A 17,861-nucleotide genomic window follows, 5' to 3' on the forward strand; every position below is an offset into this window, starting at 1 on the left:
TGCCTGGAGTGATTTAGGGAAATCACGGAAAACCTAAATCAGGATGGCCGGACGCGGGATTGAACCGTCGTCCTTCCGAATGCGAGTCCAGTAAGTATGTGTTCCATATTTAGTTGAAATAGATACAGGGATTAAAGAGGAGCATTTTACTAGTGGCTTTGTCTACGTACGCAAACGTCACGTATATTTCACATATATTTAACGTATTTCACACATATTTGTACACATAGTTCACCTGCACCTCTAGCGAATTTCGTCCTGGAGTTTCGTTTTCACGCAGCTCAATGTTTGTGACGTCATATCCCCTGAACTATTTGCCGTTCAATGATATAATTTTGCTGGTAGATTCAGCGGCATATGTGGATACTGTCTTTTAAATGTTTTGCGGATGTAGTTAGTATCAAAGAATTAATAAATTTAAACATCGCCCATGATGCGGCTATTTATAGCTTCAGATATCCTGAATCATGTGTTGAAGAATGACATAATTTTGTAAGTACATTTAGGAGGCATATGTGGATACAGTCTGTAAAATATGTTGGGAATAGTGGTAGTAGCAAAGATGTGATACACTGACGAGCCAAAACATTATGATCATTTGCTTAATAGCTTGTTGTCCATCTCAGGAACGCGACACAGAACCGGTTCTGCCTACCATCGAATATGTAATTTGTTGATAGGTTTGTGGAGGTATGTGGAATCAGATGTCCACACAGAAATCATGTACTTCTCGTAAATAATGGGCCGTGATTTGTGTAAGTGCTTATAGCGCCCGATAGCGACCCAGAAGAGTTTCATCGGATTCACATATGACGAATTCGGTGGTCAAGGCATCAACGTCATTTCACTATCATGGTCTTCAAACCACTGTGGAACGAGTTCGAGACATGGACAATTATACTGATGAAATATGACATCACCGTTGGGGAAAACATCAAGCATGAAGGGATGCTGTGTAGGGGACGTTTCCCATAGTAATTGCTCCCATGACCCTACGCCCGTGGCGCGGGCATGTTTGGAGCCTCCTTTCGCCTCGACTACAGCATTTGTGAGGACGAACATCGACATGATGTTGCAAGAAACATGATTCATCCGAAGAGCCGACACGTTTCCAATGAATCACGGTCGAATCCCGTGACCACTGCAGTCGTAATTGTCGATGTCGTTGGTTCAACATGGGCTCACGTAGGGGTCGTTTGCTGCGGAGTTCCATGTTCAACAATGTACCACTATCAAAGTGCTCCGAAACAGTTGTGGGTGCCCAGCATCATGCCCTTTCGGCAGAGAGACCACAGATCATCTATCCTATATTACGAACGGACAAGTCTCCGTACCCCACGTCAATGAAAAGTCCTGGACGTCTACCTACATAACGCCTAGTGGAAGTTTCACTGTTCTTCTACGACTTAGTGTAGATGCTCACGATAGTAGCACGTGATTATTCGATCAGCTTTGCTATTTTTGAGGTTCTCGTTCATAGCAATTCGTGCTAATAATCTGCCCTTTTTCAGAGTTGCTTATCTCAGTGGATATCCTTGTTTGCAGCCCACATCTTCGCCTCCGCTCCGCTTACGTACACTATGTGATCAAATGTATCCGGACACCTGGCTGAAAATGATTTACAATTTCATGGCGTCCTCCATCGGTAATGTTGGAGTTCAATATGGTGTTGGCCCACACTCAGCCTTGATGACAGCCTCCACTCTCGCAGGCATACGTTCAATCATGTACCGGAAGGTTTCCTGGGAATGGCAACCCATTCTTCACGGAGTGCTGCACTGAGGAGAGGTATCGATGTCGGTCGGTGAGACCTGGCACGAAGCTCGGCGTTCAAAAACATCCCAAAGGCGTTATATAGTATTCAGGTCAGGACTCTGTGCAGGCCCGTCCATTACAGGGGTGTTACTGTCGTGTAACCACTCCGCCACAGGCCGTGCATTATGAACAGGTGCTAGATCGTGTTGAATGTTGCAATCTCCATCACCGAATTGCTCTTCAACAGTGGGAAGCAGGAAGGTGCTTAAAACATCAATGTAGGTCTGTGCTGTGATAGTGCCACGCAAAACAACAAGGGATGCAAGCCCCCTCCATTAAAAACACGACCACACCATGACACCACCACCTTCGAATTTTACTGTTGGCACTAACACGCTGGCAGATGACGTTCACCGGGCATTCGCCATACTCACACCCTGTTATCGGATCGCTACATTGTGTACCGTGATTCGTCTCTCCACACAACGTTTTTCCACAGTTCAGTCGTCCAATGTGTAAGCCCCTTACACCAAGCGAGGCGTCGTTTGGCATTTACCGGCGTGACGTGTGGCTTATGAGCAGCCGCTCGACTATGAAATCCAATTTTTCTCACCTCCCACCTAACTTTCATAGTGCTAAGCATTGGATCCTGATACAGTTTGGAATTCCTGTGTGATGGTCTCGATAGATGTCTGCCTATTAACATTACGGCCCTCTTCAACTGTCGGCGCTCTCTTTCAGTCAACAGACGAGGTCGGCCTGTTCGTGTCCCTTCACGTGTCCACTTCACTATCCATTGGAAACAGTGGACCTAGGGATGTTTAGGAGTGTGGAAATCTCGCATACAGACGTATGACCCAAGTGTCACCCAATCACTTGACCACGTTCGAAGTCCGTGAGTTCCGCGGAGCGTTCCATTCTGCTCTCTCACGATATCTAATGACTACTGAGGTCGCTGATGTGGAGTAGGTGGCAGTAGGTGGCAGCACAATGCACCTAATATGAAATACGTATGTTTTGGGGGTGTCCGGATACTTTTGATCACGTAGTGTACTTCTCTTAACGCCTCACGTGCTCGCAATACCATCAGGTGGCATCCGGAGTCGCGGTGAGCAGTGGCCATAACGATTTAGTCTTTCAGTGTAAATTTAGCCTTCAACGCATCTGATTGTTTATGACGTCATATTTTTTAAACCATGTGTCGCACAATTATATTAATTTCGCTGGTACATTTAGTTGAGGATGCGAACACCGTCTGCAAAATGTGGCGCCAATACCGTTAGTAGTAAAGACGTAATAAATTAAAACGTCATGCCTCAGCTGCATGAGCAGTGAAGATGTAGGGGTTGGCAGTGATTAAAGCTTCCTAAAGATTTGAAACAACGTGTATAGTTTGTTGCATGTCATTAAGTGCTCTCATTTTCAAATACTGTTTGATAGTAAGTGGTTCTTGCCATCAAAGCGTTTCTTACCAGACAGTAAATAATATGTGTACAAAGTTTGGTTAGAATTGGTGCAGTGGTCTAGGAGGAGATGTGCAACATTCATATATACATATTTTATAACATAAATGAATTTATGTGTCAATGCGATATTATGATCGAACATAGTTTTGTTTCGTCACCAAAACTTGCTGTAAGACAGTGCCCTGATCCTTTGAGGGGTTGAAGGATGCATAGGGGAAACGAAATGAATCTGGAAATTATTTCACTGGAAAGTAGCATCATTTTAATCCTTTCGTAGTTAGTGAGAAACGTATGTTCCATAAAGTAATAGACAGTTATGAGGGTTAAACGTATACGTCACATGTCTATTTGATGCTACAATCTAGCAGAAACCTATCGGAAAAAATTACAGAAGAAATATTACTGACCATGGGCAGGATATGCAGAAATATATGAGCGATCAAGAGTGGGCGGGATATGTTTACAGCTGGTACAGAGCACCTGTTTCATGAAAATCACGTAAATCGATATTTAAATTGTAAGAATGTTTGACGTGGGAAATTATGTGTCCTTACACATTATAGACCATTATACACACCTCTCAGTAATTCCAATGATCTATATGCCATTTGTAGTTAATGGGACGTATATGCTTCATAGAATGTAGAAAAACTGTTATTTGACTAGTCAAAGGAATCTTCAAATTATATACTGAAAATGTGTATGTGATATTTCATGTTTTTCATTGTCATGAGATTAAATGTGTTTTGGTAATGACATTCATACTTTCAGCATATTTACTATCCTGATAAAATCCCTCTACAAACAAACAAACAAAACCTTAGGTTCAAATGAAAACGTGACCCTTGTTAGATCAGAATACCACCAAAATGATTTTGAAAACTTGCCAGTGAAAGTAAGAATACTGATCATGCCGCAAATAAGTATTTGACCTATTGTTTTTTTAAATATGTTTACAATAAGTTTCAATCATGAAGGGTTAACAGATTATATGCAGATTGCGTGTTTTTTTATTATTTGTAATTTTAATTTTATTTATTTATTGAAAGAGTGTGATTCTGGTGATAAAACAACTTAGCAGCGGTCAGTAGAAAATACATGTCACGTATTGTGCAATGAACTGTTCGTATTTGCAGACCTGAGGAACAACGATAAGAGCTGACACACGCAGTCGATAGAAACGTCCAGTTGGTTTTCAATTTAATGAGAACGTGTTCAAACCATCAGCAAATGAAGTCGTCAGTCTAGTCAGATGCTTCTAGGCATACGCAAATACATTGAACTGGGCTTTAAAGGCAGGAGTGTATGGCCCTGAGTCGTCAGACGTTAGCAAATTCAAATACAGTGAGAACCGCGTGAACTGCGGCAAAGATAAATCATTTTAGCTTACTTTTTATTTACACACTAAAAGAAAAAGAGTTCTACTTGTCAATATTTGCGTGTACGTTACAAAAGACATGACTCATTTTCGTGTCATCCTTCAACCATTGTTACTAATTTGGCAAATATTAGGATTAGCGCCACTGGGATTTCAAACAAAGGCGGAAACTTGTCACAGTGCACGGAAGAGTTTGTTCGACAAGAAGTCGAAGATTATTCCTTACCTCTGGTTCATATTCACCCTGCTCATGGCTTCAGCGCTTTCATACAGTCGTATTCGTTTGTATTTACGAGTTTTTGAACTTGCACCGATAACGTATCTCGCGTCGGATTTGATGGGGAGAATGAAACTGCTGCTAATGTTCGGGACGTGTGCCTTTAGTCGACACCACTGGCTACTACCGTTCACTGAAGCACTCAATTGCGCAGATTCGTGTCTGCTGAGAAGTAAAGGAGGACATGCAAAGAGCCTGGTAGGTTTCCTTTTCGTTATTCATTGTATGATGGTGATTGTCGTCGGATTCATAACGTCGAAACGTTACGGCGAGGCACATGTAATCTTTTTCTACATTGTCGAAGAGTTCTTCCACGGGACAGCGACATTACAGTTCGTCGGAATGGTCCTGGAGTTGCGAGAAAGGTTCTGCAGCCTCAACGCTGACCTCCGGTCGTTGCTGCCTCTGTCTGGTGACCCTACGATGTGGTGGCCAGTGGTCGGCCCGTCGAGACACGTGGCACCAGCCGGGAGACTGCGGCAGCTGCGAAAAGCTCAAATGGCGCTCTCGCACGCCGCCGAGTTCCTACAGAGCTACTTCGGCCTGCCGATGGCCTTCGACGTCGCATATTGTCTGTGCAGCGCCTTGTGCAGCGCCTACGAGATCCTCATGCAGCTCGTCAGGCCGCACTGGATCGTCGAGTTCTCGTACAGCGAATCGTCAGCCGTCTCGGGACTCTGGGCGGCCTACCACTCGCTGAATATCCTGTTGGTGTGTCTGAGCTGCTCTGCCGCCGCAGACGAGGCGGCTGCCTGCGGCTTGTTTCTCTTGAGGGCCTCAGTGATGTCCGACCACCGATGTGCCGAACTGGAGGCCTTCTTGCGGCTCACTCTCCACAGTCCACCACTCCGCTTCACCGCTGCCGGATTCGTCACTCTTGACCGCCGACTCTTGGTTTCTGCGCTCGCTGCGATGGTGACGTACCTCGTCATATTAGGACAGCTCTCATTCAAGTAGTTATGGAAAACTGAGTGCGAGTGATCGTTATATGTATGTGTGTGTGTGTGTATGTGTGTGTGTGTGTGTGTGTGTGTGTGTGTGTGTGTTTGCATGAAGATCTCTGCAGAAGCTGCTATAGACTGAGATGGCGTTAAGACATGACAGCGATATTCACAAATCCAGATGGCAGTAGTTTCTTGGGCGCTTTGACACGGTTCACGCGGCTCCGCCCGTCGGAGGTTCGAGTCGTCCCTCAGGCATGGGTGTGTGCTGTCCTTAGCGTAAGATAATTTAAGCTAGATTAAGTAGTTTGTAAGCCTAGGGACCTATAACCTCAGCAGTTTGGTCCCATAGAGTACCACAAATATCCAAAATTTCTAGTACACAAAGTTAAAAGGCCAGTGCATTGACGGAGCTGTCATTTGTACTTAAATGACTCATATGAAAATGTTTCCCACGTGATTATGGTTGCACGACGGGAATTTACTGACTTTGAACGCGGAATGGTAGTCGAGCTAGACACATGGGACATTCCATTAAGGAATTCGATATTCTGAGATCCACAGAGTCAAGAGTGTGCCGAGAATAGCAAACTTCAGGCATTAATCCTCACCACGAACAACGCAATGGCCGACGGCCTTCACTTAACAAGCGAGGGCAGTGGCGTTTCCGTGGAGTTGACAGTGCCAACAGTAACACTGCGTGAAATAACAGCAGAAATCAATGTGGGACGTAAGATGAATTTACCCGTTAGAACAGTGCAACGAAATTTTGCGTTAGAGGGCTATGGCAGCAGACCACCAACGTGAATGTCTTCGCTAAAAGCTTGACGTCACCTGGGCTTGTGACCATATCGGTTGGGCACTAGACGACTGGAAAACCGTGGCCTGGCCAGATGAGTCCCAATTTCAATTGATAAGAGTTGACAGTAGGATGCGAATGTGACGTTCCACGAAGCCATGGACCCAGGTTGTCAACAGGGCGCTGTGCAAGCTGGTGGTGGCTTCATAATGGAGTGGACTGTATTTACAAGGATTTGAATGCATCCTCTGGCCCAACTGAACCGTCACTTACTGGAAATCGTTTTGTTGATAAATAAAATCAAAATTACAAATAATAAAAAAAACACACACAATCTCTGTACAATCTGATAACCCGAGCCGACCGGAGTGGCCGAGCGGTTCTAGGCGCTTCAGTCTGGAACCGCGCGACCGCTACGGTCACAGGTGCGAATCCTGCCTCGGGCATGGATAAGTGTGTGACGTCCTTCGGTTAGTTAGGTTTAAGTAGTTCTACGTTCTAGGGGACTGATGACCTCAGAAGTTAAGTCCCACAGTGCTCAGAGCCATTTGAACCATTTGATAACCCGATCATGATTGAAAGTTATTGTAAACGTATTAAAAAAAAGGTCAAAAATTGATTTGCGGCATGATCAATATTCTTACTTTCATTGACAAGTTTTTGGAGACCATTTGCAGCCATTCATGGACTTCATGTTCCCAAACATCGATGGATTTTTTTAAATGAATGGCAACGCACCTTGTTATTGGGCCATAATTGTTAGCGACTGCTTTGTAGAATATTCTGGGCAATTCGAAGGAATGATTTGGCCACCCAGATCGCCTGAGCTAGGACGGAATCGACAGGCTAGTTCGTATATAAACTCCTGCATCGGGAAAACTTTCGCAGTTGTGGACGGCTGTAGAGGCAGCACAGCAAAATATTTCTGCAGAGGACTTCCAAGGACTTGTGGAGTCCATGCCACGTCGAGCTGCTGAACTACCCCAAGCAGGAGGTCAGACACGATATTAGGACGTACCCCATGAACTTTTGTCACCTCAGTGTACATCAGTTGTTATGGTCTTTTCAGACTCAATTCTTTAAGAGAATTTTGTGCTAGACGTGTTTTGCTTTTATTTTTTATTTTATTTTTTAGCAGTGCTGGTTCCGGAAATATGCCAGGTGATTATAATTAAAGTGCAGCTACTCAAAGACGTCCAATGCGGGCTGGAGCTATCGCATGGAAGACAAACTTGGTCGATATAGTAATCCATTAATGGGGAACCGATTTACACTGGAAAAAATTAGTTCCAATTTCCACCACCAGGTGCATATCAGGCTCTTGAATACAAAAAAGGCGTATAGAAATGTTTTCACACATAATGAATTAAGAATGGAAAGTTGGCAGAAAAGACCAAACAAGTGAGAAAGACGTAATATTGATTTTATTACTAACTGCTACTTGCACAATTTGTTCAATAAGAGCATTGGAAATGTCGATGAGATGATATACAACACCAGATTTGCACGTGGAGGCCAAAACTGAAAGTAATCTTTGTCCAGCACAAACTGGTTCCACATTAGCATATCTACCAAGTTTGGATGCCATATGATAATTACAGTCCACACTGTGTGTATGTGTGTGTGTGTGTGTGTGTGTGTGTGTGTGTGTAATTACAATCTAATTTCTGCACCACGTCAGTGCAATAATGTGTTCATTGTAAATAAGTATTGTAGTAGTTCTATTACATATTTATTATCTCCTAAATAAAAAAAACACTTTTTTATTTTAAATTCAGTGCATTAGTGTTTGTAAAATGATTCTTTCATATAGTGTTCATTAAAAAACATGAGGATCATTCCACTTGGCACCTGGGGAAGGTACATTAACTTATTTGTTTCAGTTGTAAATATTTGTCATGTATTATTGTTTTTCTGACATGTTCCACATCCTGGGGGACCTCCTCGCTATGGATCAATTGAAATGAAAGTAAATCTAATCTAATCTCAAACACTGGACCTCCGTGAGTAGCTGCACTTTAATTATGACCACCTGGTTCTACAATTGATATGTTTCTACACCTTGTTATTTATAGTTTAAAAACAGTTTTTTCCCTTATGAATTTGTCGTAAAATTATCTTTCTGCGTTTATTATTGCTTTTTATATGCTCTGAAGTCAACAAGGTGCTTCCCTCACTGTTAGTAGAGCTTGAAATCGAAAAATCGTGATTGTACTGACACCATCCACATCTTTACCGAACTGCTAACAGATCTTCTCTAATTCTGTCTCTTTCTCTCTCTCTCCCTCACACACACACACACACACACACACACACACACACACACATGAATATGAAAATGTACTTTAAAATATCCCAATTTCCAGGTTGGCAATACTCACAACCGACATGGAAAACTAGTGATAACACAATAATACATGAACACTGTCCTGAGTGCTGAAAAGGAGAAACTGTGGCAGCAATTTCTATGAAGGCAGTAAAGTGCAAAGAATGCAAATTCCGCAAAAGGGAGAAAGGGTTCCTAAAAGCAGAATAAATGTGAAGGGTGAAAGTACTAACAAATTTTTGCTACCAATGAGGGAAATACTTCCAGGATATGTAAAAAGGATTAATAAATCAAAAAAATAAAAAATTGCACAAGAAATAAGTAGAGAAAAATAGGTTTTAATGTAAAAGTATCGAGCTGTAGGATCGTATTATGCAAAGTGCAGTTGCAGAGTCACTGCTGATGATCATCTGTATATAAAAGTGAAACACGTCTGGTATCAAACTCTCTTAAATTTCAGTGCAATTAAGACCGATAAAAAATCATAAATGATATTTGTTAGTTAGCCTAAGTGGGGCTTGAACAATCAGTAGCATTAATCACACATCAAAATCGTTAGATGTTAAGGTGGTCAATTGGGCAAGACTCTATAATTTCCTCTCACTCTGGTTACATCATTATAATCATGTCATTAAAGTCACCCATGGAACAAAGCGAAATCTCATACATCTTGCTTAACATTGTGGTCAAAATGAAAATCCTACATTGTGTATGACATAAGCTGTTGGTATGGTAATGACACGTCATGTGTAGCTTTATGTCACTGTCCTCTAGAATAATGGAGTCTAATGAATAATGAAGTTGATACATAGGTGTGGTGCACTGTCAACTCCTCACTTAAGGCTAACAAAACATAGTCTCTACATCTGTTGAGTAACTCAAAATCGACAGTGCTACATATTTTCATTTTGAATCACATATCTCGGAGTTCCTTAACTTAGCACATAAAGTGTCTAGTTAATTCAATGTTCTGGTACTCTCCTTGCAATGAAGAATTGTTACTGTTTTAATAATTGTAATCCATAATATAATATTCAGGTTAAACCTATGAATGTTACTATGAATTAACAATCATGATTATTGAGATAATGTCTAGAATATCACAACAGAATTTATTTATATACTATACTTACTAAATTTACTTACTTTTGCGGTTGACATAGTTTACTAGTTCGTCAACTGCAAGCTTTTTAACACAATTAAGAAATATTCTGATGCAAACAGGTATTTCAGAGGATAAAATAGTTATAAATATTTCTATGCAAGTGTTTTCATATCTAAAATGCTGTGAGAATGTGATAACCCATGTGGAATAGATTAAGAGCTACAAAAAACATCTTAGGTTTGCAAATAAAGAGTGAGACCAGTAACACGAAGCACTACAAAAAATCCTCTCAGTTGCCACAAATTTTAAAGAGCAAAGAATCTAAATTTCTTTCAAGTATGAGTAATATATGAGTACATCTATTTGAAGTGAATTACACCACAGAAGTGAAAGAAAAAGAAAGCAAAATAAGAACAGGCGAGATAAGGAAAATAGTCTCTTATATCAACCAAGGAAAATGGTGTAAGAATGTCATCTTTCAAGATTCATTACTCATATATTTCTTCAAAGTTAATTATTTTCACTTTCACTAGATATATTTCTGTTGTTAACACAAAATCATTTGTCAGCACTTACATTTAACCGTATTTTATTCTTCATCTTTTTCTTTGCTTAGACTTTTCATTCTACTAGTGAATGATGATTTATATATACAATAAAAAAATTAAACAGTGTGTCATGTATCTAACTGACTAAACATTTCTTACTTCATCATTGTTACAAAATAACATGTTATTCTAGAGAATTTAGTAGATAATTTTATGTGCACTATTCCAAACAAATTGTGATCATATTTTCTTGTTTTCTGAGGATAGTTGTTGGGTCACTAACTTTATTCAAAGATTTAAATTTTTAGGACTACAACAAGTAATCCATACATAAATGGAAAGATGGTACATGACCTTCTTAATCATTCAAACATTCGACATTTGTGCATGCACACCATACCAGTCACATAGTGTAGCTCATACTAAAGCAAAAGTGTTATCCGAGTCAAAAGCAGCAGTTTTTACTTAAACAGTTTTTAATTAAAACTAGAAGCTGAGGAATGTATTTCATTTGAAATAAATAGTGCAAATCCTCAGACTGGTTTTAATACACAACATGTTTCTAGTATGATATTGTATACATATTGAGTAATAATATCTTAAAACGGTTTGTTTTAGTTTTGTTATAATCAAAACCTGTTTTTCAAATCTTTCCATTATTAAGCAGGAAACACAGCGTCAGGAAGAAAAATTCACTTCATTAAGGTACTGAGAATTATCACTTCTTGGTTCTAGAATTCAACACCAGAAAAAGATTTACATTATTAATGTTTTGCTTCCTCAGGAAAATTTTATATGCTTCTACAATTGTATAATTATAAAATATGAAGATATCTTCAAAAAGTAACATGAACCAATAATAAAAGTAAAAATTATTAGTATTCATATTCAAGAAACAATAAGTTTGTAGCTCATAAATGTCTCTACCACTTTATAGCTGAAATTTTAAGCATATCTATAGTTTAAAAAATTACTTTCTTCTTAAAATCAGTGAAGATAATGACGCTGGCAATAGATGATGTTAGTTAAAAACTGTAGCTTGCACACCATAGCTTATTCTTATTTTTTGTACTGTAGCTTACTTCAGAATGGAAAACGGTGGAAAATAAACTTGGTGAACATGTTCAGTAATTTGAATGACCACATGGAGACATTCAGAATCTTCAGATTGTAGGTGATTTATATTTATCAAATTATTATTTAGCAGTTATTGACATTTTAGCTGTTATTATTTCTGATGATAAAACTGTGTTAAAGAGAAAAAATTAATTCATTTATATTATGTATTTTGGGAATCAATGCAAAATACTGATTTCTGTTAATGGTCATAGGGGAAATAAAGAATGATGTTTACTATGAACATGGTTGTTAGTTACTGTGCCCATTTCATACTTTTAAGAAGCAATTTATATCTCTCTCAAAATCAGTTGATTGGCAGGGAAGGAGTATGTGGAAAACTAACTACATAGGAGGAAATGGATGATGGACATGTATGAAGAGATCAGGAAATATCTCACATGTTATTAAAGGAGTTGACAATATCGGAATATACATACTAAATAACTGAAGACACTGTGTGTAAGTAGCACTCTGAGCTGAAGAGATTGCTGTAAGAAATGAAATCATACTGAGTGGCATCAAACGAGTAAGAAGAGTGATATCGCAAAGAAATCGTTGAATCCCACAGTGTCCATCTCAAAATCTGTCACCATTAGTTACTAGCTGGTGGAAAGGTTCACAAGAGTACATCCACTGCTCTATGTATACTTCTCAACTTCAAAATCTTTCACTCAGGCTCTTAGTCCTTTTCGATGAGTAAGATTTATTTCGTTGCAGACACTATGTGGCCCAAATATTCAATCAGTTGCCCCTGTTGTCTAAAACAAAGTGATAGGTGTTTCTGCTGCTGGAATGTCCCTGCACAGCATGTTAGCAAGTTACCCTGTTCTCTATTTTACACACAGGATGGCTGAATAATGATATGTCATGCCTTGTGTTGTATCGTTTATATTAGCGATTGGAAAGACCTGTTATTGTGATGGTGATAGATTTCTTTTGGCACGCGACCTCTCGCTTTAGTTCTCGGATTTTATTAAACGACTGTAAATCAAGACGATGTAATATGAGAATGTCTATTACAAACATGATGGACATTATTATTCCTTGGCGCATTATTATGACCATCATCTATTTTTTACGTCAACATGCAATAACCACTCAGACGTCAGGTGGCAGCACTAGCATTGGAAGGTAGGTAAAGTATCTTGGGGGAGGGGGCAGGGAAACAGTGCAGCTGTTGTTGTAATGTGGAAACGGAGCGATTTCTCTGATGTCCAAAAGGGAATGATCGCTGGATTTCGGTATAAATCTGAGAGTTGTTCGCATGCCTCCACGGCTAAAGTAACATTGCCTGGCAAAATGGGACTATCCAAAATCGGCGCCTAGACAACTGTGGTATACCACAGACCGCAGATAACAGGAGTGAACTACGGCTGCAGAGATGTATATGGACGAAGAGAGGTGCAACTACTGAGCAACTATCCTTGCGGGCCATGTCCACACCTATATGCAGTTCGTCTTTCCTCAGCACGGTGTTATCTACCAGCAGGATAATGCAAAGTTTAATACAGATCGCAGTAAACATGCGTGGTTCAAAGACCACCACGTTTAGCCTACTGTACTCCCCTGGCCACCAGCCTCCCCAGATTTAAACACATTCCCGAATCTATAGTACCACCTCGACTGAGAAACCTAGTGCAGCTGGTCCACATCCCCATCCATACCTTCCGTAACCTCACTGACTCTTTTGCAGTCCACGCTGCAAAAGGTGGTTCACGTTTGTGGCATTAATGTGGCTGGATGGTGTAGTTCTGCGTGTTGACGGCAACATGTATCGACATATTAAGATATATTTTCTTTCCTGGGATTCGGAGTTTGAGGCGAAAGTTCATGTAAATTGGCCCACAATGTTTCGTAGGAACTATAAACATAAGGCTGCCATCTCATTCTCTGGTCGAGTGTGTGCTGTATGGCCTAACTAATACACCTTAAATACTTGAAAGTCTGTTCCTGCAAGTGATTCGACTCTGTTTCATCAAAACGTTTGATTGTTCATGGGAAGTCATCAATAGAATTTTGTAATCACCCAGCCGCATTGCTGTTATTCGAGTATTTCGAGTAAACATGCGTGCAGTTGCTGTTGAATTGTCACACAGATACCACTCTGTAGGGGACAATATCACTTTAGAACCACAGTAATGTGGGTTTTAAAAAACTCATTGCTCGGCTGAATGCAAGATCATAGAACAATCCAACATTGAGATATTTACTTCGACTTGACTTTAGAGTGAAAACGTGTTGAAAATGATATGTTCTCCTGCTGAGACGTCTTCGTCAGGAGATACTGCACAACATCATCTGGGAATAAGAAAATAAAACGACATACAACATGCACACACACAGTGCACACATATACGCACAACAACAATGTTGACACTTACACGATAGTTACTTCGGTGGAGCCTAACGTTTCCTGTTAACGCGTTAGTCGCAAATTGCAAACTGAAATCACTACTTGCATACAGGGTGACTTACTTGCTCCTACCGATATCGTTTTATGCAACCACAAATGCCAGAAAAATGTTGTTTCCCAGTTCGCCTTGGAGATGTGAGTTACATTGTCAAAATGTCACAGAGTAACTTATTTAGTATACAAAGACATGTTAGGCCTATTATACAAATTTTGTTTTTGGAATTGCTTTAACACATTAATGCGGCAAATAACGTATTACACTTTTCATTTGGTTATGTACTTGAGTGTTTAATTGTTGGTAAGGCAGGTACCAGGTTCGCCAGGTTAGCCGAGAGTGCTAATGCGCTGCTTCCTGGACTCGGGTAGGCGCGCCGGCCCCAGTTCGAATCCGCCCGGCAGCTTAACGACCGAGGCCGGTGTGCCGGCCAGCCTGTATGTGGTTTTTAGGCGGTTTTCCACATCCCACTAGGTGAATACTGGGTTCGTCCCCATGTCCCGCCTCAGTTATACGGCTCGCAGACATCTGAACACGTTCGTTCTATTCCATGGATTACAGTACATACAGACAGTTGGGGTACACTAATTCCGTCCCGGGGGGTACAGGGCTGCGACAGGAAGGGCATCCAGCCACCCCTTAAATTAGCCATGCCAAATTCGATTAACCATGCGCACCCTGAGTCCTTGCGGGAAAAGGCACAAGCAAAAGAAAGAAAGAAAGAAGGTGGGTGCCAGGTGGAGATTCATTGCGAGAGTCCTTAGAAAATGTAGTCCATCAACAAAGGAGATGGCTTACAAAACATGCGTTCGACCTATACTTTAGTATTGCTCATCAGTGTAGGATCCATACCAGGTTGGGTTGACAGAGGAGATAGACAAGATCCAAAGAAGAGCGGCGCGTTTCGTGACAGGGTTATTTGGTAAGCGTGATAGCGTTACGGAGATGTTTAGCAAACTAAAGTGGCAGACTCTGCAAGATAGGCGCTCTGCATCGCGGTGTAGCTTGCTGTCCAGGTTTCGAGAGGGTGCGTTTCTAGATGAGGTATCGAATATATTGTTTCTCCCTACATATACCTCCTGAGGAGATCACGAATGTAAAATTAGAGAGATTCGAGCATGCACGGAGGCTTTCCGGCAGTCTTTCTTCCCCTCGAACCACACGCCACTGGAACAGGAAAGGGAGGTAATGACGGTGGCACGTAAAGTGCCCTCCACCACACACCGTTGGTTGGCTTGCGGAGTATAAATGTAGATGTAGATGTTGTTACTTCCACGCTTTCAATTTGATACCTCCCGTTAATTTCATTGTTTCAGATGGGGAAACACAGTTTATAAGACAACGTTTCCTAATCATCTATGACAGATTAATCATACAAGCAAACATTGTGGACTCTTCGATTAGTAAGGCAGAAGTAATAAAGAATAAACTTACAGAGACATACAAAACACCACACAAGAATGGCGACATTTGGGTAACTGTGACAGATATAAGGTATATCTTGGTTTAACTCATTGCCAATCCTCACATGTATTTTTTGCAGTATGATTCCGTTTGCTAACAGTCTGCCAAATCTCTAAGAAAGAACTTACACCGATTACGTGGCTGTCTCCTGTCTGGATACCGTTCCTGATACATCAGTTTGGGTTGCATAAAATGACTATAAACGACAGTGGTAGAAGTAACTGATTATTTTCGCAATGCAGTGTGGGTAACTTCATCAAACAAGTGTGTGATTGATTATTTACGCAATGCAGTGTGGGTAACTTCATCAAAGAAGTGTGTGATCGATATGTTGCAGTTACATGTAAAGGAGGAACCTAAGTTAGAATCTTTGTTAGGATAGAAAATTATGTATATGAAATGGACCTGCCACCACAGCTCTATGTGGAACCCACTACAACAAACACGACTAAACCAGTTGCACTACACCGATCACACATCTTTATTCACTTTTTAGGCGGACGACGGTCGAACAAGAAGGTTATGAATCTATAATTACCACCTTCGCGCTTTTTATTCGCTAACTGAGTTCTAGCAGTGTTGAACGTTGGTTTATTATTATCTCAAGAATCATCTCGCTCTGATGGCGCCAAAATGTCTCCATTACGTGGAGTAACTTCATATTTCTTCAGGTTCCTGAGAAAAATGCACCTTGGCTAACAGACGAACTAAAACAGCTGGCGAATCTCGAGACACTGCACGTCGGTCATACAAACTATGCCCCACATTGAAAATCATATTGCAAACGCAAAAGAATCAGTGTGGCTGAAAAACTCAGGCATACCCATACATTAACCAACAAGAGAAGTAGACCAGCTGTTCTATGGAAAAACATGCATAATCTTGGTATAGGCAAAGTAAAAGTTTCAGGTGATCCCATTGTTACAGCCGATGAGCTGAGCCGGTACTTCACATTACCTGCAACCACAATTGAAATAAAAACGAAAAAGAGTGTCGTAGATTACTTGATGGGGACAAATGGCTGTAGCGACGAAATTTCTATCTGAAGCATGTTACTTGCAATACAGTCAAAAAAGTCATTATGTGTATCAGATCAGCATTTACTGGTCACGATGTCTCACAGTCCAAATGATGTAGTTTTTTACTGACTCAGCACTGCCTGCTATAACACTTATCTTCAGCCACTCCTTAAACACAAGTGGTTTTTTTTCTGAGATCTGTAAACAGGGACTAATTAAGTCACTACACTTCCACAGCATGCTCTGATTACCGACATATTCGTATTCTTCCTGCATTGTCTAAGGCCCTAGAATATATAGTCACTGACCAGCTAACTCCCTACCGTATACAGTCTCATCTTCATATTTTGTTATATATTTGTTACCGGTATTCAGCCGGTTGTTTGTTGTGGTTTCATTTTGCTATAAAAACAGGCATTTGTTAGAATAGTATCGCACTAAGACCATAAATTTTAAATTTATAATATAGAATTACTTACAGTCTGTTAAAGTGAACAGAACCCTGCGGTTCGTCATAAATATACTTGAAAAAGTATGCAAAAATGTTACACAATATCAGTGTTCACTTGAAGATGAGAGTGTAAACTCTGAAAACTCGTCATGGTAAGAAATAACTGTTTTTATTTGAACTTTCATTATCATAAACAGTCGCATCTCCTTACAACAGTCCAACATGGACGAAATAGGGTTACTAGATGAATATCAACCAACTTTCCATAAACATTGTAGCACAACATCTGCCTTAATAAAAGTAACAAAAGGCCTTAAGCTTGCAATAGATGCCCAAGAGTCATTTATGGTGTGCTTCTTAGACTTCAGGAAATAGTTTCAAATGTCGACTTCAATATCTTACTTGTAAAACTTAGCAGCTTAAATTTCTCATCATGTGCAGTGCATTGGTTTCTCTCACACCTGGCGTCTGGATAGCAATGCTTCATGTCTGACACCATAAAGCTCAATGAACACAGGTAGTATGAGGCTTTCCTTAGGGTTCAGTATTAGGTCCTATTCTCTTTTCATTGTATGTAAATGATGAGTTATCAGTTTTGTCCTACTGCAAATACCACATGTATCTTATGACCTCCAGTTGTATCTACGTGAAAACCAGTACATCTGAAGACAGCTATGGAGAATCACAGTACCGACCTCTGTGCACTACCAAATTCTCGCAGGATATAGGGTTAATGCTCAACCCCTTCAAAACACAGGCAGAACTGTTTGGTAATTTTAGGCTTAATAGTCGAAATAGGAGACTC

General features: G+C 40.5%; 1 protein-coding gene across 1 annotated transcript; it reads left to right on the top strand.

The window, feature by feature from the left end:
• Positions 1-5,218: 5,218 nt before the first annotated feature.
• LOC126154034 (gustatory receptor 68a-like) lies at positions 5,219-5,833 on the top strand. Its single transcript, XM_049916109.1, has one exon. It carries the CDS (start codon positions 5,219-5,221, stop codon positions 5,831-5,833), a length of 615 nt encoding a protein of 204 aa, XP_049772066.1.
• Positions 5,834-17,861: the final 12,028 nt, after the last annotated feature.

Source organism: Schistocerca cancellata, chromosome 2, assembly GCF_023864275.1.
Source record: "Schistocerca cancellata isolate TAMUIC-IGC-003103 chromosome 2, iqSchCanc2.1, whole genome shotgun sequence".
Taxonomy (NCBI): domain Eukaryota; kingdom Metazoa; phylum Arthropoda; class Insecta; order Orthoptera; family Acrididae; genus Schistocerca; species Schistocerca cancellata.